The sequence below is a fragment of the Sminthopsis crassicaudata genome, chromosome 4 (assembly GCF_048593235.1).
Source record: "Sminthopsis crassicaudata isolate SCR6 chromosome 4, ASM4859323v1, whole genome shotgun sequence".
NCBI classification, from domain to species: domain Eukaryota; kingdom Metazoa; phylum Chordata; class Mammalia; order Dasyuromorphia; family Dasyuridae; genus Sminthopsis; species Sminthopsis crassicaudata.
Genome location: NC_133620.1, coordinates 106,025,645 through 106,047,052, shown reverse-complemented (window position 1 = coordinate 106,047,052; position 21,408 = coordinate 106,025,645). Strand labels below are relative to the sequence as shown.

The following is a 21,408-nucleotide window of genomic DNA, read 5'->3' as shown; positions in this document are numbered from 1 at the left end:
ATTCTATCACTCAATAAAGCAGTGAATCTTGAATGGTCACAGTAGAAAATACAAACTCTTTAGCCTGGAATTAAATTCATAATATGACTTCATATTTTCATTCTCAAGACATCTAGAATTTATCATCATTTCCCCAAAAATCTTTTCATTCCCAAACATCTCTGTTTCTGTCAATGGTACCAGCATCCCCCAATCACACAGGTCCATAACCTCTATGTCATCTTCAACTCCTCACTCTCATGCATCCCACATATCCAATTACTTGCTAAATCTTGTCTTTTCTACATCAAACTATCTCTTCTCCATTTCATCCTGTCTTCTCCCATCTTTGTGAATTTCCAAAGGTGATTTTCCCCATGCCTAGAACAAATTCCTTCCATTTCCTTGCCTAATGAACTCCTTTTCTTTCTTCAGTCCATAAAGTCTCCCTTGACCCTTATTCCTTTCTAGTATCAATTAACTCTCTCTTCTCAAATCACTTGTAACTAGAACTTTGGCCTTTGGTACTTATCACAGTCCATCTTGTATCACCGATAACACATTTCTATTCCCCTATTAGACTGCAAGAACTTCCAGAGAAAGAATATTTTCATCTTTGCATTCCCAGAATAATATTTCACACAAAGAAGATATTTAATAGAATCAACTCAGTAGAAATTTTGCATTCTAATGAAAGGAATAGGAAAATGTGCAAAAACTATAATATGAACAGAGTATACTATAAATGAAAATAGAAGATGGTGCGCCTTCAATACTGAAGGTCTTAAAGCAGAGGTTATATCAAAATCCTATTCAGGTGTGGATTAGACAAACAAACTCTGAAGCCACTTTGATTTCTGAAATTATATGATTTTTGTAGAAGTGCAAAAATGTGTTATGGATTCAAGAAAGAATGCATCCAATTAAGGGTGGGGCAGGGATCTGAAACATGGAAGGCTTCATGAAGGAGGTGACATTTGAGCTCTGTCTTGAAGGAGAGGAAGAATTTCATATGGCAAAGATGAGAAAGGGATCAATGAAAGTAAAGAGAGTAGTGTGCATAAAGGCAGATAAGCCTTAGGCATGTATGGGGAACAAGGAATAGTCCAGTTTTGCTGTAACATAAGATACATGCAGGAAAGCAGTACATGTCAGGGAAAAGTGGATTAAGATCAAATATGGATCCTTAGCACTTTTTTATTCTCATCATTACCTGTAATCACTACCATTTTTCCAAATCCATCATTAATATTCCAGTTTTACTTTTTTCCACCTAAAGACAATATTGTTTGGAAAGAGGCATGTTTCTGACTGTCTTAGTGGTAGTGGGGGGACTTATTCTTATATGAACCCCATTCTGCATTGAGTCTGATTTTATAAGATAAATTATTTCAAAATTCAAGTAAGGGGAAAAACACAGAACACCAGTTTTCCTTATTTCAGAGTTCAGTAACTGATGGCTTTTATCAACCCAGCAGCTGTTTTGTTATTAAAAAACCTGTTCCTATTCCAGAAGCTCAGAGATATCCCAGCCCTTGGGAAGTCCCTGAGCCAACTCAGAGAATAAGAACAGAAGTTTCTACAAGAACCAAACAGCCCTCTCTCTGTATCCCTTCTATCATAAAAATAAAATCATGTTTCAAAAGAGAGAATTCAAATACAAGTGTAAATGTTGGTGGCAGTTCCCATTTTTACCATATCAAACTTGTCTCCATGCAGGATCTGTTTGCTCAATGGGAGGTATTTGTATTCTAAACAATACACTCACTTCAGAAAACTTCTCAACCAGTTCCAAGGGTCCAAGACCAAATGTGGTGGTCTGCTCCCTGAACTTTGTACTTCCATTGCCCATGCCAGAATCCCTAGACAATGACCTCCTTGGCAAACAGTAATTCGCCCTAAGCATAAACATTATCAATACTTAAGGAAAGATTTAGGCCAGTCCAACTCTCATTATAACACAAGAAATGTTGATTTTTCCTAGTCTGAGGTGTAAGAGTAAGGTATGCAAAATACCCTGACTAAAGCAGGCCAGGCAAATTCTAGGAAGAGGATGCAAGTAATGAACTCCCATAATATCAAGGAAAAAAACCATATCCCTCATTAGATAAAGGAGGAGATTCTGAAAATGAAGATATATTAGGCATACTTTATCCTCATCACCAGTAAGTACAGTCAGAGAAGTAAATATGAGAAATGCTACAGGAGGTGTTGGGCAAGTTTAGGAAGCACTGATGTTAAAAAACTTTTCTAAAATTTATTTTTAAAAAGTTTATGGTAATAATCCTTTGCCCAGAGAAACAAGATAGAGTTATCTTAGAATTATTAATTTAGTCAAAGGATCTAGATTCAAATCCTGGCTTTGCTTCTTACAACTTTTATTGCCACAGACTCTAGACCATCTACTTTACCTTTCTCAGACCATTTCCTTACTTTTAAATAAGAGGATTAAATTAGAGAATGTCTAATTTCCTTTCTCACTCTAAATCTTATGGTTTACTATATTTTGTATAGTGATTTGTAAATTTTCAAAATCTACACTCCTCACCACTGTTTCAGAATTTCTCTCTTCAAGATATAGCACAAGCACCAACTTCTATATGAAGGCTCTTCTGATTCTTATTAATATGATAGTGTCTGCCCTTTTTCCCTCCAAAAAAATCTTTATTTAATCTCTTAGTATTTATTCTGCTTATGTTTATTCTGTACATATTTCCATAAATGTTTGTTGCCTTTCTTATTAGAACATAAATTCTTTGTGAATAAGGATTATTTCATTCATTTTATTTGTAGTGCTATCACGGTTTCTAGCACATGAGTACTTAATAAATATTTATTGATTTATTGACTTATTAGATGCAGGTGTACCTACCCTGACCAAGATAATTTTGTAGTTATTATTACTATTTTAATATTCCTAAATAAGGAACTAGAAATTGAGCAGACACCCCTCAGTTGGAGAATGGCTGAATAAGATAAGGTATATGAATATAATGGAATACTATTGCTCTATAAAAATTGAAGTAAACAGATCTTTTGGGGGTCCCAGATCCCCTTCTGGGGAGCTCCCAAACTCTGGGAAAAGCATATCTTTCCCAGACAATACCCAGTTATCTGGCCAGAGATGAGGTCCCACTCTCTATAAAGTTGAAGTTTAGTCTGGGACCATTTCCAATAGCTGAAACTCCCAAGATAAGTGATCTCTTTTCAACTGGAGATCTAAGCCCAGGGCATTGACAACATTGAAAGAATCTCATTCAATTTTGAATGGACACCCTGAAGTAGAGAACATGAGATCAATTCTACAACACAATGGGGTACTGTGGAAGAAAACTTTAGTGGAGCATATTTCCTTTCCCAAAAACATTTAGTTAAACAGAACTTCTATCATTAAAGGGAGACAAATAAGGAAGGGCAATGATTTGAACTATTATTTTACCTAGTGAATGAAGGAATGATATGAGATAGATAGTGCTTCAACTAGAAACACAAAGAAATTGGTTAGTTGAATCTAATGTTTGAAGTAAAAAAGTAGAAGGAAGCAAAATGGTTGTTTTAAGAAAATCCGAAGGAAAGCAATGATGGAGGTCAAGATATAGTAGAATGGGCTAGTGTAAATTTTGTTGCCAGAATGAAAGTGACTAAGGACTACATGAATTGAACCAAAAACATACTACTGTTGTTTTCTTCTCAACAAGAATTCAAATTATATGAAGAAAAAAAGTCTTCTATCTTGTGGCACACCAAAGCTGCTTTGTTTTTAATCACTTCTTTCTATTTTTCCCTTCTAGTCTAATATCAAGTTCTGCAGTCAACTGCATTCTTTGCAGGAGATTCTTTGAGGAGACTCCCTGAATGACTTTCCTTTGATTTATACTAAACTCAGGAGATGAGAGTACATTGATTTTTCCCATAGTCATCATAAACTAAACACCATACACAACTTCAATGCTAAAAATGCTAATTATTCTTTAAATGTGACAGCTCTTTCCTTGCAACCCGGCCCTGATGAAAAAAATAAAATAAAATCAACCTAAATGGAAGCACATCTTAACAGAACAGCTCACTTTGTAGAGATCCTTACGAAGACTTGGATTGGTTATAATTTATGCCAATTTAGATGGGCCCCATCTATCAAAGCAAAAGGCACTGCTGATTAAGTTTAAGTAGGCTGAGTTATGTTTATGCTTAAAAAGCAAACATTCAATATGTCCTGACATAGTCAAGTGTATAATAAGTGTCTGCATCTTAGTACAGCATAAAAAAACTATTTCATATTCTCTCTTCTTTGTACAAGGAAGAAATGTGCTTTTTTTGTACCTAGAATCACAAGATCTCAGATTTAGATCAGAAAGTGATGTAAGGGGATTATGGATGATGTACTAAAAAGGAACATACATATTCAAAGGATCCCAAGTTGGAGACTTTATTAATCACATATAAGCATGAAGCAACCCAGCTATACAGTCCCATGAGCAGTGCAAATCATTACATGGGAATACTGTGGGATTTGTATTGAGAGCCCAAATTGAAAGCCCAAATATCCAGGTTTTAGCCCTTAAAGTAAATTTTTGTTGTGGGGCACATTCATAGGGACTTAGTGGGAAAGGAATCTTAAGGGCAATCATCAGGTGTTTTGGACTGAAACCTCTCCTTATTGAATACAAAGGCAAAGATTAGGAATATTTGTTATACTTGTAAACTTGGATTAGGTAAACTTTGCTGAAGTTTGCCGGAAATCAGCAAAAGTTTGAATTCTTTTGACTACATGTAGCTGCCTAAACTAGGCTTGAGTACATAAAAAATCCTGGTACATAAGTAGGTCAATTAGTGGTCAAATACCATCACTTCTATTATCTAAGCTAGCAATAAGTCAATCCTCCAATGATCTTAGCCAACTAATTTAACTGTCTCATTTTATAGTCAGTCAACAAGGATTTATTAAACACTTACTATGTTCCAGAAACTTTGTTAAACATTGGGGATAAAAAAAAAGGCAAAAAATAGCCCCTGATTTCAAGTTCACATCTTCGTGAATAAGACATTATAAAATAACTTGATACATATGAGATACAGAGTATAAAAAAATGTTATCTCAGAAAAAAAAAATTACTAACAGCTAGTGGAACTAAGGAAGGCCTTCTCCAAAGGTAGGATTTAAAGTGAGTCTTAAAGTCTGGGAAGTAAGAGACAGAAATAAAGAGAGAGAGAGAGATAAAAGAGAGAGAGAGAGAGAGAGAGAGAGAGAGAGAGAGAGAGAGAGAGAGAGAGAGAGAGAGAGAGAGAGAGAGAGAGAGAGAGAGAGAATGTGCATACAGTTTTATCTACTTTTCATATATTAATTATGTAGGCATCCATACTATCATAGCTGTTAAATAAAAATTCCTTCAACTCTGTCTTTGAGATCTCATATTTCCTTTCAAAACACAGCTCAAATGTCACCTCCACAACATGAACTTTTTTTCTAACCTTCCTCAGTTTTTTCAATCTTGAAATCATATTATTATTTTGCACCTTTACCTGAGAAGTCAAGAAGGGGTGTAACCACCTGTGTTCTACTTGAAGCAAGGGATACTTACAGCAAGAGGTATTTTACATATCAGGGTGCTTATAGTTAGTAAATACTCAGTGTGATTGATGAAATAATGGTTCTCTAGTCCGCACATACTTAGTGTGTTGTAATGATGTAATCATACTGAGGTATTTAAGTACTGAGAGAACTGGAAATGAGACACTCCATCTTTGACCATCCTGGTGGCTCTCCTGCCTACTTCATTCACTCCACCAAGGCTGGTCCCAAGATCCTCCAGAGAGCTAGTTCAGACACTACTACACACACACACACACACACACACACACACACACACACACACACACACATTCTTTAGCAGGTTATAAGATATTTGAGGAAACAGATTGTTTTGTTTTTATTTCTCAATTAATAAACATATTAAGCATCTCTACATGTTAAGCACTGTGATTAATAAAAAACAATTACAAAGACAAAAGAGAAAAGGTCCTTCCCTTTAAGGACCTTACCTTCTAAAGCAAGAGATAACAAGTATAAACTGTATATCACATATGTAAATTAAATACAAGTTAACCATAAAGGGACTGAGATAACTTTGAACTCACATTGTATACAATTAATAAATGTTTGTTGAATTGAATTACCTTGAGGGTGCATCATGTGATTTTTCTCTGAAAAGTACCCTAAACAGCATCACATTCAATTAAAAACTAAGTAAATGCTCTTAGGCAACAATAATGATGAACATTCCTTTAGAGATCCACTTAATATATATCCACTATATAAAAGACGCTAAGATACTGGAAAAGACACCTAAGTATCTACTTTGTACAACCTAAATCACATTTCAAGTTATTTCTATTAACTGCTGTGTATACTTCTTTAGCTGAGATTCCTGCTTTCAAATCACTGTTTAATGAACAATTTTCAACCATCTTAATTTAGTCACTATTCATTAAGCATTTAGAGTAACTGATACTTGCAGAAAGCAGGCAACTGAATAATCTTGCTTACAGCCTTTTTATTAACCAAGATAATTTCTGTAGTTAATCTGTATCAGGTCTTTGGTTCTAATTTGCTTCCCATAAACCACACTTGATGAAATCTTTCAGCCATTTTCAAACATGTAGGGATAAGAATAGGTACTGGGCCCATGATATCACTGCTATAAAGAATTTCCAGGTAAGAAAACTGCCTCTACATATGCAGGTTAACCAGCACCTTAGCGATTCACCTAGAGTCATTTATCTTAGCAGTGTGTTTCAGAGGCTAATCTTCTGAACTTCATGAACATCTATCCACTACAGCCAAAGGGGTCAAACTCATTTAGAAATGGATGACTGCTACTATATATTGACTCAAAAAATCCACAAAACTATATTATCTATATTCTATTGTGTTTCTATTTATTTTGTTTAATATTTCCCAATTACATTTTAATCTAATTGAATACCTCACAGGAGTGTTGGAGGCTACATGTAGTATAAAGATTCTAAGTCTGACACCTCTGCAGCTACATCATGTGGCCTCTTTCAACCACATACATTTCTTTTTTTTTAAATAGTACTTTATTTTTTTCCAATTACATGTAACAACATTTTTGTAAGATTCCAGACTCAAAATTGTCTTTCTCCCTCCTCTCTCCCCTTTTATGATGGCAATTAATCTGTTATAGGTTATTTATGTGCAATCATGTAAAACTTATTTCCACATCAGTCAAAACATGTGCATTTCTTCATTGTGAGGCTGGGTCTGTCTGCCTGACAACAAAATTGTCCATTCATTTCATTAAAACATCATTCAATTTGATGTGATAAAAAAGTTAAAACTACTTGCTTGATGTCTGATTACAAGTGGATAGAATTTTTCACTTTCAACCAGACGTTGTAATATCTATACAAACAGGCTATAAATAAGAATATTAATGGACCACATTTGTGTGAGCACCTTTAAAAAAAAGTCTTTTCTTTACTTGAATGAAAAACTAATGACAGAACAGATTCTCTGAGCCACATGAAGAATAGTGCTATTTATGTGTCTGAAAAATGCACTGTTGGTATTCCTTCCAAATGTTTAACCAAGAGAACAAATATCACAAACTGCTATCAACATATGTGCAAACAGAGATTTGTACTTAGATAAAATTAATATCTTACCGGATTAAGAAATTATGAAGCCCAACATCAAAATACCTGCAAGAAACAGAAAAGAACACACACATCCATAAAATGTCCTATATATGATGACTAAAATAACAATAAAAAGGGAAAAGAAAGGGAAAGGGAAAGGAAGAAGCATTTATTAAGATGCGTAATGTCTTCCAGGCATTTTGCTAAAACTAAGTACTTTATAACTATTTCAGTTGATCTTTTCAAGGTAGGTTTTACTGATAGCACCATTTTGCAGTTTTGAAAACTGAGGCATAAAGAAGTTAAGAGACTTGCTCAAAGTCATATAACTGGTAAGTGTCTGAAACTAGATTTTAACTCAGGTCTTTTTTACCTCATTCCTTCGTCATTCATTTGGTGACAGTTTAAATCCATTAGCTACACTAAGAACTAAATCTATTTTATCAGTAACAGTAACTAAAGATTTAAAGGTAATTTTTTTTAAATAAAAAAGAAGATCGTGGAAAACAAGATTCTAGAGAAGGAAGGGATAAAACTCCCTATGGTCATATGTATATCTATGCCTTCTGTATTCCCTTAATAAAACTGGTCTCCCAAGGGCATGAAGTGACACTTACCTTTATCAAGACACTTATTACTTCACTTCAGAGAATAGATAGAGCTAGAGTAGGAGACAGAGGAAGTTCAAGAAGGATTCTCTAATTCTTTCCCCAGATTTTATACATTTTGGTTAATTTATGAGGTGAGGTAAAGCGCTGCCTCTAGAAAATTCCTAAATCCCCCATCTTCCCAGGATCTGTGGGCAACTTTTCTTTCTTTTATTTTTTTACTCTTATTAATATTTTCCAATTACATGTATAATTTTTTTTTTAAATCTGGAGTTTCAAATTCTCTCCCTCCCTCACTTTTTTTTATTATATATATATATATATATATTTTATAATATTATCCCTTGTATTCATTTTTCCAAATTACCCCCCCTCCCTCTATTCCCTCCCCCCGACGACAGGCAATACCATACATTTTACATGTGTTACAATATAGTCTAAGTACAATACATGTGTGTGAATATCATTTTCTTGTTGCACAATAAACATTAGAATCCGAAGGTACATGCAACCTGGGCAGACAGATATTAGTGCTAACAATTTACATTCCCCTCCCAGTGTTTCTTCTCTGGGTGTATCTACCTCTGTCCATCATTGATCAACTGTCACTTCCTCTCTTCTTGAAAAGACAAGTGTGAAAATATCAAAATTAACATTATATCTGATTTCTACTGTATAATGTTGTATATATATATATATATATACACACACATACATTACACACATGAATATTATATATATATATATACATACAGTTATCTATCTATCTACATATATAAATTCATTTTGTATATATCTGAACTCAGCTTCTCAGAAATGTAGTTTTCTCTCTGAATTAGTTGAAAAGTGTGATTGAAAAGTTTATAGCATCCATGTCATTAGCCTCTGGGACATTGACAGTGTCTGGAAGCTCCAAGCTTAACATCTTCTCTGTTTTTGCCTATCCTTGTGTGACTGTTTAATCTCCCCTAAGGGGACAGCAAACCAAGTGGTATTGCTCTTCTAGCCAAAATTATAAGAGTCCCATAAAATAATTAACAATTCTTTAATTTTCAGAAGAGCATAATTAGCTGCATCTAATGCCAACCACACTTTCCCCATAGCCAACTGTAAGATTCCTAAATTGTATAGACCTTCCTCTTTTCCTTTATGTCAACAAAGAGATTTTCCCCTTATCACTTGTTTCACTGGTTTTTCTGAGGTTGCCAATAATCCATTTTATCAACAGTTATACATCACTGTTAATAAGTTTACCATATTCAGTACATAGATCCATTTCAACACAATTTCATACAGATTATACATGTGCAGTTCTGCAAACATATTTTCACATTAGCCAGGTTATCAAAGAAAATGCAGAGTGGAAAAAAAAACATTAAAAAACTAGGGAAGTTTTTTTTTTTTGTTTTGTTTTGTTTTTTTAAGGATGCTTTCAAAAAGGATTTTTTTTAAAGATGACTTCAGTTCTATGAAGGTTGATAGCATTTTTCATCATAAATACTTTGAAATTATCTTAGATCATTATATTGCTGAGAATAACTAAATCATTCATAATTGATCATCATATGATACTGCTGTTGTTATATACAGTGCTCTCCGGTTCTGCTTACTTCACTTTATATTAGTTTGGGTAAGTCTTCCCAGGATTTCTGAAATCATCCTGCTTACTATTTGTTATAGCACAGTAGTATTCCATCACAGCAACTTGTTCAGTCATTCCCCAGTTGATGGATATGCATATATGTGTAAATAAATATTACACACACACACACACACACACACACACACACACACACACACACACACACACACAAAAGCTGCTATGGATATCTCTGAGCCTGGAGTCAAGAAGATCTAAGCTCAAATTCAACCTCAAACTCTTATTAGTTATGTGACCCTGGGCAAGTCACTTAATCTTATTTTTCTTATTCTATTCTTCTATAAAATGAGCTAGAGAAGGAAATGGCAAACTACTTCAGTATCTTTGCCAAGAAAACACCAAGTGGAGTCAGGAAGAGTCAGGCATGACAAACAATTGAACAATGAAAAAAAAATGTGATTTTCTTTTGACCTCTTTGGGATTACAGACCTACTGGTGGTATTGCTGAGTCAAAAATTATACACATTTTCTAGCCCTTTGGGTGTAGTTCTAAATTGTTCTATTGAATGGTTGGATCAGTTCACAACACCACCAATAGTGTATTAGTGTCCAGTTTTTTCACATCCCCTCCAGCATTTGGCATTTCCCTTTTCTGCCATATTAGGCAAGTCTGAGAGTTGTGAGTCAGTATCTCAAAATTGTTTTAATTTGCATTTCTCTAATCAATAGTGATTTAAAGCATTTTTTTCAGGAAACTTGATAATCTTTTCTGAAGTTATGAAGACTGCCTGTTCATATATTTAGAACATTTATCAAAGTATCAAATAATAATTTATATTTGTATGAATTTGACTCAGTTCTCTATATATTTAAGGCATTTTTCCAAAAATAAGTTTGCTTGAATTTTCCCCCCCAGTTTACTGCTTTCCTTCTAATCTTGGCTACACTGATTTGTTTACATAAAACAATTATGTAAAAATGCAACCAAAATTATCCATTTTATATCTCTTAATGACCTTTATCTCTTGTTTGGTCATATATTGTTTTATGGACACTTTTCTCAATTAGAATATCCTCCCTTCTTTTCCAATTTAAAGGCCTTCTCACCTTTAAAACTCACTTCTTCTGGGAACCTTTCCAAGATTACACTCTATCCTTTATCTTCAGACCTAAAGTAGAAGCCGATTAGAAATGTGCTATTTGTGCATAATTGCAGATATCTTTATTTTCCTTTTAAGTATTATATATGACTTTCTCTATATTGGATGCTACTTGACAGTGGAGATAGCATCTCTTGTTCTTCTTGTGCACAATATATTGCTAGCCACATGGTTGACGTTCAACAAATGACCAATGTAGTATCCAGGTACCAAATGGTTTGTGTAATCTCCTGAGGAGTATGGTACAGAAAACAAATGGCTGACTTCATCAGGAAGCATGGCTTTGAAACATGCCTTGATCACACATTAGCTATGTGACTATATGCAAGTCACTTAAACTCTCATTGGCATAGTAAATCTCTAACATTATAAGTTCTAACAGGACCCGCATTAGCGAAAGGAGTTTCCATAATTGGAGTTTCCAACAATAAAGATTCTGATATCACAGCAGCATTCCCAGCAACTGCTGGGAATCAATAGTAATAAAACTGCTGATATCAAAGACTTGAGCCACAATAATACATGCCCAATATCCTGTGTTTTACAATTAGTAGAATACTCTCTTCAAATTCCTATTGCCTATATGGCATCACTCTGGATACAGTCTGCTCCTATCTTACAACTATTTACAAGCACAAGTAAAGCTTACAGCTAAGAAATGACTGGCAAAGAGAGGAACCAAAAAGTCATCTGGTAAGAGGAAGGGTAATGAGGAAACCAAGTTGTAGTGGAGCTAAAAATATAGGAACCTTGAAGCTACAGGTGAGAAATGTGGTCATAAAGAGACCACTGACTTAGGACCAAATCTCAGGTCAAGAAATGGTCATAAGGGTCCTAAGTCACTACCACTTGCCTGCCCAACTTCTTGAGAAACTATCATGAATGCCTTGACAACATGCCCAAATACCACATGAAGGAAAAACAGAAGTAAAGGAATAAGTGAATATTTGAGGGTTTGGAGAAAAAGAGATAGTGAAGACATAAGCACTGCAAGATGCATCCCAGATCTGGCTAAAGGGGAAAGAGATCTATGTGATGGAAACACAAAAACTGTTTAGAAATCTATCTGGGAAAGGCTTCTAATCCCAGAATTTCCTCTATGCAAGAACCTAGGCCCTACTCACAAATCTCCAAATACAAAGAGAATGAGGATACACCTGGTCTCTGGAGAATCTGAGCAGTAGTGGAAGTGAGTAGAATCAAAAAGAAGGGAAATAAGAGATTAGCACACAAAAACTAAGTGGAAAAACTTCAAGAATCAAAAAAGTCCAAGGGAGACAGCTTATTTAAAAAAAACTAAGTCATAAATAAATGAATAGAAAAATTTTTGTTTTTAAGAAGAAAAATAAGTAAACATATAGAAAGGACAAAACAAAATGAATAGGTCATATACTATGAAAGAAAATAAATCAAAATCCCCCAGTAAAAAAGAGGATCCCACAATACTCTAGAGATTATGGAAGGAAAACAAGAAATGCCAGGATAGTTTAAAAGAGAAAAAAAACTTTTCAAAAGAGGTATTCTAAATAAAATTAGGTCAGAAATCATAGGTCTCAGTGTACAATTTTAAAAGACAAGCAGGAGGATAAAGTAATTAGAAGACATAGCAGAGATTCTCCAAAAGAACAGAAGCTTTGAAAGATAATTACATATTTGAAACACAAGAATAAAAAACTAGAAGAAAATTTGGCAGAAAGGGAGCAAAAGGCAAAAACCACATTAAAAAAATTCTAAGTAAGTCAAAGTAACTGAACTTGAAAACTGTATGCACAGAGATAACTTAAGAATTATAGATCTCTCAGAAGAACATGACAAATAAAACCTAAATAGTATACAGCAGGAAATAATACAAATAGATTTCCTGGAACTTCTGAATAGAAACAACAAAGCACTAATCAATCAAATCCACATATTGCCACTGAGATAAAACCCCCCACACACAAATTTCCAAGGCACCTAGTGGTTAAATTTTACAGTTTTACTAACAATCAACTAATCATGTAATTATCCATAAGAAAGACTTTCAACTATGAAGAAATACCAAATAGTAAAACCTAAGGATTACTCTAGTCACAAAAAAAAAATCTAGAAAAAAGTTAAATAATATATTAAAAAAAAGTACAGGATGTCAAGTTGAAACCCCAAATAATGTCTGCTGATCAATTAACAAGCATTTAGTAAATGTTTTAATATGTGTGATGTGCTGAACTAAGGTCTAAGTGTAATAATAAAAGTGAAATACTCCCTACCCTCAAAAATCTCATATTATAATGGTGGAAACATTTATGTGTGTATGTACATACACATATACAGAATATCCTAAAAGGTATACTGTATATTTACAAAATAAATAATAGGTATTTTTGAGAAAGAGTACACAAGAATCTTAGAGGATCATGAAAAGTTTCATACCAAGAGGTATACTTGACTAGAATCTTGAATCAAACCAGAGAATCCAAGAGATAGAGGTGAGCAGAAAGTGAATTCCAAAAATACAGAAGAGACAACAAAGGCAGGAGATAAATGGTACATATGAAAAAATAGCAAGTAGACCAGTATTAAAAGGAAAAGAGTATTGTTCAAAAAAGCTTGAAAAGTAAGAATGGACTATGTTTTGGAGAGATGATTCAAATGCTAAAAAGAAGCTACTGTAACTTATTTTATAAGACAGGGGAGGAAGGATTAGGGTGAAGGGAGATGGCATGATTTTATCTACAACCTAGTATCTGTGTGGAGGATAGATTAAAATGGAGACCAGCTAGATGTAGGAAGATCAAATAAGAGATTTGCAATACTTCAAGTTAAGTATTGATGACAGCTTGAATTAAAGTGATTGTGTGAACAGATAAAAAGAAACTATGTGAAAAATGTTATGAAGGAAAAAAAATGTGAAGTAAGATAGAAATCATAGTAAGAAGATGCATGAATGGGGAAGAAATGAAGGTCTATTTAGTCCATAGTGAATCTGAGGAGTCAAGATGACAAAAAGATTGGGAACCTGGAAGGCTAAATACCCTCAACAATAGATAAGTTTAGGAAAGGGATTGGTTTATGGGAAAATAAAATTACTTCCATTACAGATATGTTGAGTTTGGAAGGTTTATCATTCAGATGAAAAAGTCAGATAAAGAGATGGTGATATAGATAAAGTTCAGGAGATAGATTTTGGCTGGATGCGTAAATCTATAAGTCATCTTTATAGAGATAGTAGTGAGGGGTTACCTAGTGAGACAGTATAAATAGAAAAGAGAAGAGGGCTGAGAACAAAGCCTTATGATATGTACATAGTTAATTAGACTGATATAAGTGCTGAAACATCAAGAGACTAAGAAAGAGCAACCAGTATATTAATAACCAAATATTGTTGGGAAATACTATGATTATAGCAATAGATATATACAAAGCACTTGTCAAAATCCAACACCCCTTCCTATTAAAAACACTCTATAGAGCATAGGAATAAATGAAATTTTCCCTAAAATTATAGGTAGCTATCTATTTAAAACCATCAGCAAGCATCACTTATAATGGGGATAAATTAGAAGCATTCCCAATAAAATCAGGGGTGAGACAAGATTGCCTCCTTTCACCATTACTATTTGATATTGTATTAGAAATATTAGCGTTATCAATAAGAGAAGTAAAAGAAATTGGAGGAATTAAAGTAGGTAATAAGGAAACAAAATTATCACTCTGCAAATAATATAATGGTATACTTAGAAAATCCTAGAGAATCAACTAAAAAAGTACTAGAAACAATTCACAACTTTAGCAAAGTAGCAGGATATAAAATAAACCCAATAAATTATTAGCATTTCCATGTTCTACCAACAAAATTCATCAGCAAGAGATAAAAAGAGAAATTCCACTTAAAATACTGTATATAATATAAAATATTTGGAAGTCTACTTGCTAACACAAAGCCAGGAATTATATGAACACAATTATAAAACACTTTTCCCACAAATTAAGTTATATCTAAACAATTAGAAGAATATCAAGTTTTCATGGGTAGGCTGAAGTTAATATTTTTTAAAAATCATAATTCTATCTAAATTAATCTACTTATTCAATGCCATACCAGACTGTCAAGAAATTACATTATAGAGCTAGAAAAAGTAATAACAAAATTCATCTGAAAGAGCAAAAAGATCAAGAGTTTCAAAGGAATTAATGAAAAAAATGCAAACAAAAATAGCCTAAAAGTAGGCAACAGTCATTAAAACCATCTGGTGTCATTTAAGAGAGTAATGGATCAGTAGAATAGATTAGGTTCACAAGATACAATAGTCAATGACTACAGTAATGTAGTGTTTCATAAACTCAAAGACTCCAGCTCTTGGAATAAGAACTCACTATTTGACAAAAATTGCTGGGAAAATTGGAAAATAGTATGACAGAAACTAGGCACTGACCAACACCTGACATCTTACACCAAGACAAGGTCAAAATGTTGGTGAAGTTGTGGACTGATCCAATCATTTTGGAGAGTAATTTGGTACTATGCCCAAAGTGCTATCAAATTGTGCATATCCTTTGATACAACAATGAATCTTCTGGATCTGTGTCCCAAAGAGATCATAAAAAGAGGGAAAGAACCAACATGTGCAAAAATGTTTGTGGCAGCTTTTTTTTTTTAACAGTAAAAGAATGTTATGGAATATTATTGTTCTATAAGAAACAAACAGCAGGCTGATTTCAGAAAGTACCAGAGAGACTTACATGAAGTGATGCTAAATGAAATGTGTAGAACCAAGAGAACATTGTATGTGATGATCAATTATAATTTACTTGCCTCATTTCAATAATGAGGTGATTTAGGCCAATTTTAATAGACTTCTCTTGGAGAGAGCCATCTGCATCCAAAGAGAGAACTGTGGGGACTGAATATGGATCAAACACAGTATTTTTGAGGTAGTTTTGTTGTTGCGTTTCCTTGCTTGTTTTTTTTTTTTTTTCTCTTGATCTGGCAGTCAAAGAGGTGGGAGGAAAAGCAGGAGATATCAGTATTCCAAACTGCCAAAAAGAGAAATTATCCAGGAAAATAATATGGTCAACAGTACTAAATGGTACAAAAAGGTTGATTAGGATGAGGATTGAGAAAAGACTTTTAGATTTGACAATCATCAGTTACTGTGGAAAGAGCTCTATCATTTGATGAATCACATCACAAGCCTAGAGGATGGGGTCAAAAATAATGTAAGACGCTCACAGCAAGGCCAATGAAACATTAGTAAGCATTTATTGTTTTCTTAAGAATGGGGGAGATTTGGGTATAGATAAATTTATATATTTATATATATATAAATTTATATTTATAAATATAAATGTATTTATATTTATAAATTTATATATATATATAAATTTATATTTATAAATATAAATGTATTTATATTTTTAAATTTATACATAATACATATATTTTATAAATTTATATATATAAATATATTATATATTTATAAATTTATATTTAGATATAAATTTAGGTATAAATAGGTAGCAAGAGATCCAGAAAGTATAGACAGTAGAGAAAGGAAGGGAGGTAATAATAGTGGAAAGAATCGGATAGAGAAGACAGGAGAAGAGGGAATCATAGGTACTAATAGTAGTATCCTTCAAATAGAGTTCAGGGAGAGACCTTGAGGAAGAGAAGTTGTTTTTTTTTTTTTTTTCATCAGAGAAATGGTGATTGATATTAATTAGTTGTAATGTGAGGAAGAAGAGGCATCTCTTAATTAATGGCCTCAATTTTCTTTTTATAAACTAAAAAGCAATGACCTCAAAAGAAAGCATATCTAATGGGGGGGGGGGTTAGAACTTTAAAAATAGTCATATCTGCCATTTATCTCCCCCATCTCTATCAAAAAAAACACCCAAACAAGGCAAATAAGCATTAATTAAGAAGAAAATATTGAATAATGAAATCAATTTTCTCATGTTCATAGGCTGCTATTTAAAGAGAAAAAAATGAACCAATTAACAAAAGAAATAACAAAATCAACACAGGACAAAAATAAAATTTAGAGACTAAAGATTAAAGGAGAATTTAAAGGATCAGGACAAGGAAGAAAAACTCAATTAATATTCATGGGATTAAATCCCAAGATCTAATATAGAGGAATCAATACCTTTTGTGAGTCAGAGAATATTGTGACAGATTTCTTAATGGGAAGAGAGGAGGTAAGAGAACAGCTTGAGAAGTAAATGAAATACGAGAATATTGAAAAGGCAAATGAGAGAGTTTGGGAGGTTTTTAAGAGGTAAGTGAAAGGAGGAGAAATATATGGTGAGATAATGCCAAAGAGAAGTAAAGGTTTTTTAAGCATATTTTTAAGTGGGGGGAAGGATAGACAAAAAGAGATAAAGTGAAAGGAAATTATCAAATTGTCAAGTTCTTAGAGGAAATGGGAATTGATCAAGGCCCAAAACATTGAATTTGGTCTGGATAAGGAGGACCACCACTACTTCTAAGACTGAAATAAGATAAGAAAGACTGGGGAATGATGTTGACAGGAGATGAGGAATAGATATTAAGAGGAAAATGCCCCTGACAGATGACATCAAAAAAGTCAAGTACTTTGCTGATAAAGGGGAAGATAGAGGGGATGTAGGTGGCTTAAGGAAAGAAGAAAGAGTTTTGAATAAGTAAATGATAGAGTATAATCGGGAATCAATCAAGGCAGAGTAAAAGGATTACTATGCAGCAGTGAATGCTCCCTTAGGATTAGATCATAAAAATAAACAGTAGACTGAATTAATACTTTTCTTGACTTCTTTATTCAGTAGCATTCAGCAGCATGTGAATATGGATGGAAAAGAGTTAAGTGGGTTAAGTCTAGTTTTATGGTGTGGAAAGAAATGAGAAACACCAAGACTGAGGGTATAAAACAACATAAATTTAAAGAAGATAAGTATAGGAAGAAAAGCAAGACCAGAGGAGTGTTGATAGAGTGAGAAAGCAGAGAAAGTTGCAATGACTGGAAGTTATGGTGAGGACAAGGGATGGTTTCAGGAATAGGGAGTTCAGATTATTTAAAATAAGGGTATTTTGAATTATATTAATACTACTATACCTACTAGACCCATTCCTCTTTAGAAGAAAGCATTTTGGGGTAGGAAAGAGGGCTGTGAATTCATCTGTCTCAGTCCCATTCTTTTGTCTCATTTTTCTGACCATTGAGTTGTACCATTTCTCATTTTTCTCCTCACCACCTGCTATTCCATGATAAATCTAGTCTTTCAACTCAAAACCTTGGCATCCCACCCTCTGAGTGACTAAAGGTTTGAACACATTCCAAATTACATCTAGATTAAAAAATGCAATCTCAGAATCCAAATTGTTTATGTCTTGTTTCAGTAACTTTAACTCCTGCTTTGGATGCTGGATTCTCAATTCTCAAATAGTTGATATTGCATTACCTTTTTAGTTAACATGCTCAATTTCACATGCCATGTAGAGAGATATTTCTACACAAAGAATGTTATTGAGCTTTTTAAAAAAGTTCTAAATGACCTAGTGTGTGAAGTTGCAGCCAGGAAAATCAACAAATGAACCATATGGTTATCAGTGCCATCCTAACCCAATTATATATCATATCTCTAGAAACTAAAAAATCTCACTGAAAATTCAAGTACTTTCCAATGATTCAAAAAGAATACTCAGTTCCCACTGCTTCATGGGGAGGGCTGTTCTCCAAATTGTACTCTGAACTCTCCCTAAAGAATTCAGAGATGGGGATCTCTCTCCTGGGAATCTTCTTGTCTGGAATCAACCTCTTGGTATAAGACTTTTATTTAGTAAGGTGATATATAAGACAGATTGCTCAACTTGTAGATTCTTCCCCTTCTTTCCTAGCATATAGGATGAAGAACAATCTATACAGCAAATTTAAATCCTCTCTGAGGGGGAAAGATTTGACCCTTCTTAAGATGATATTTCTTTAACAAAAACATTAACACATTTAAAAAAATAACAACAGATGTATACAAAGATCCAGGGATATTTTCAAGTTAAAACAGAATACAGAGTAAGAGACCTTTGAAGATATATAATCCAATTCTCTCATTTTGATGACTAGAAAAGCCTAAAAGAAATTGAGATTTACCTAAACTCATACAAGAAGCAAATATCCAAGCTAGGATCAGAACTCAGATTGTCCAATTCCAAAATAAAAGGTCTTTTCACCCATGCTACACTTGTAGTTAGGGAAAGAGGGGAATTGCTCTACTAAAGAGATTTACTGACATTCTACTACATACAAAGCAAATAGTTGAATATGTTATGAGGAAAACTAAAAGATACAATGTCATCTACCTTCAAAGAGTTCACAATCCTGCTACTACTATAAACCAAGCTCACATAACAACTAATGAATAACAATGCAAAGTAAGTGTTATAAAATCCCAAGAAAGAAAGAAGACAGAGCGGATACAATGTGTATTGAGGTAAGTCAGGGGTAAGTGGAAGTTGATGTTGAAGTCAATATATGAATGTAAAGCCATCAAGTGCTCTCTTCCTGACTTTGTGCCTCTTTGCAGGTTCAAAGATCAACTGTTCCCCTTTCTTCACTCTTCATGACTTAACCATCTGGTGCTCCTAACCCTAACTTTGTTTCTTCCCAGATCTTAATCATCATAACCTCAGACTGGAAACCTGACCCCTCCCCCCTTTCCTAAACTATTCCATTGGTATAATAACTCACATTGATGTACTTGATTCTGGATCCTGCTCTATGACACAGCTGTTTATTGCAGAAAAAAATCATTTCACAAAAACTAATTGTTTTAGTAGCTAACATTTCCAAAGGATTTCAAGGTTTGAAAGGTGTTTTATCCATGTTATCCTACTTGACACACACACAACTTTCCTGTCAGATGAATGTTATTATTATTCCCATTTTACAGATAGAGACATTGAGACTGTGAGAGGTTAGAAGCTTGATTAAGATCTGGGAAGTAACCATGGAGAGAATCCTCTTGTTTCTCCAAGTAGCATGCTGCCTCTGCATTCTCTCATTAGAATATAAGATCCCTAAACTCTCAGACATTGGAACCCAAAATTTTAATCCTCCAAAGTTGGGGAGGTTCCCTGGAAATCTCCACTTTTGTTTTTACAAAGCTGTTTTTAAAGTCACATCTCTTAGGGAATTAAAAAATCAGCCTTCCTCCACAAAGTAACTTGGGGTTTTCAAACATTATCCATAAATTACACTTTTGAGCTGTGTCTGCTTCTGTATGCTTCTGCAAAAATAAGTACATGTATACTGCCTGTAACCATCTCTAGAAGTGACAGATTGTCATCTCTGTGGCTAAGTTAAGTAGAGTCAGTTAGTCCTGGAGTGCAGGAAATCTCTTCTCAGGCCATGTGGGTTTGAACACATGCACCTCCCACATACTTTTCCTATTTCAGTTCCTGGGGGAGAAGAGACTGTATATAGACTTAGGTTCCATCCCACTTTACAATGTAGGTCTACTCTGCTGTATTTTGGTTTTTCCTGAAGTAGAAAAAGAAGTCCAAGTGAAAGAAATGTATTAATATATCTGCTGTCTCATAGACCATAGTCAGAGATAACTCCCCAGTCAAAAGACTGCCCTTCCATTTCTTCTCTCAGTATGGCATTAATGAACCTATCCACACTTCATGGGCAAGTACTCTTCAAAGGTTTGCAACCAAAGGTCTACATCCTGTATTCTAAAGAAGTTTATTTGAGAATTCACCAAATTGTCAAGAATTCCCCTGATAAATCCCTTTTATGGATAGATTTTTGTTTCAAAAAGTATACAATTTCTTACACTATAATTCAAATGTAGTCTTGCTGGCTCTTTTCTTATTTTAAAATTGGCTTCATTTCCCATTTGTAGCAACTGCCCAAGATGTGTATTGTAATGGACAATCTTAATTGTAGAGCTTTTGTGTATTGACTGTATGAAGAAATAGGTCAAACTCTTTGAAGGTTTATGGAGCTCAGTTATAAAGCCGAGCAACCATCTGGCATGGCAATCATCATAATACTACCTGTGAAAAGAAGACTTTCTCGTTTCTAAGAAATGCCATTTCCTATGCACTGCATATTCTCCATGACAAAAGGTAAACATTTTTAATGAAGTGAATTTTCCTAAATTTATGACTAACTTGATAGTCATTAAAAAGTCATAATGTTTTCTCCATTCTTGTAATTTTCAAGAAATCTTATGTTTTAACATATACATGTTAAGACATGTTATGGGAGAAATCTTTGCACTCTTGAATCAAAGAGGTTTTTTGGTTATTTTTTTGTAGTTAACCAACAAAACGTAAGTAGTGTACTGTATTTTCTGTACCTTACAATCAGTTTTCAAAGAGTAAAGATGAGTTTTGGACCAAATACAATCCACAACCTCATATCTCATTTCTCATATTTTT

The 21,408-nt window shown here is 33.8% G+C and overlaps 1 protein-coding gene across 7 annotated transcripts in view; it reads right to left on the bottom strand.

Annotated features, from left to right (window-relative positions):
- Positions 1-21,408, bottom strand: part of HHAT (hedgehog acyltransferase) — a 465,338-nt gene that overhangs the window by 232,331 nt on the left and 211,599 nt on the right. For all 7 annotated transcript variants that reach the window (XM_074309063.1, XM_074309065.1, XM_074309062.1 and 4 more), the window contains one exon: positions 7,666-7,701. In XM_074309063.1, coding sequence (XP_074165164.1) covers positions 7,666-7,701 — 36 coding nt within the window. The remainder of the gene's footprint in view (positions 1-7,665; positions 7,702-21,408) is intronic.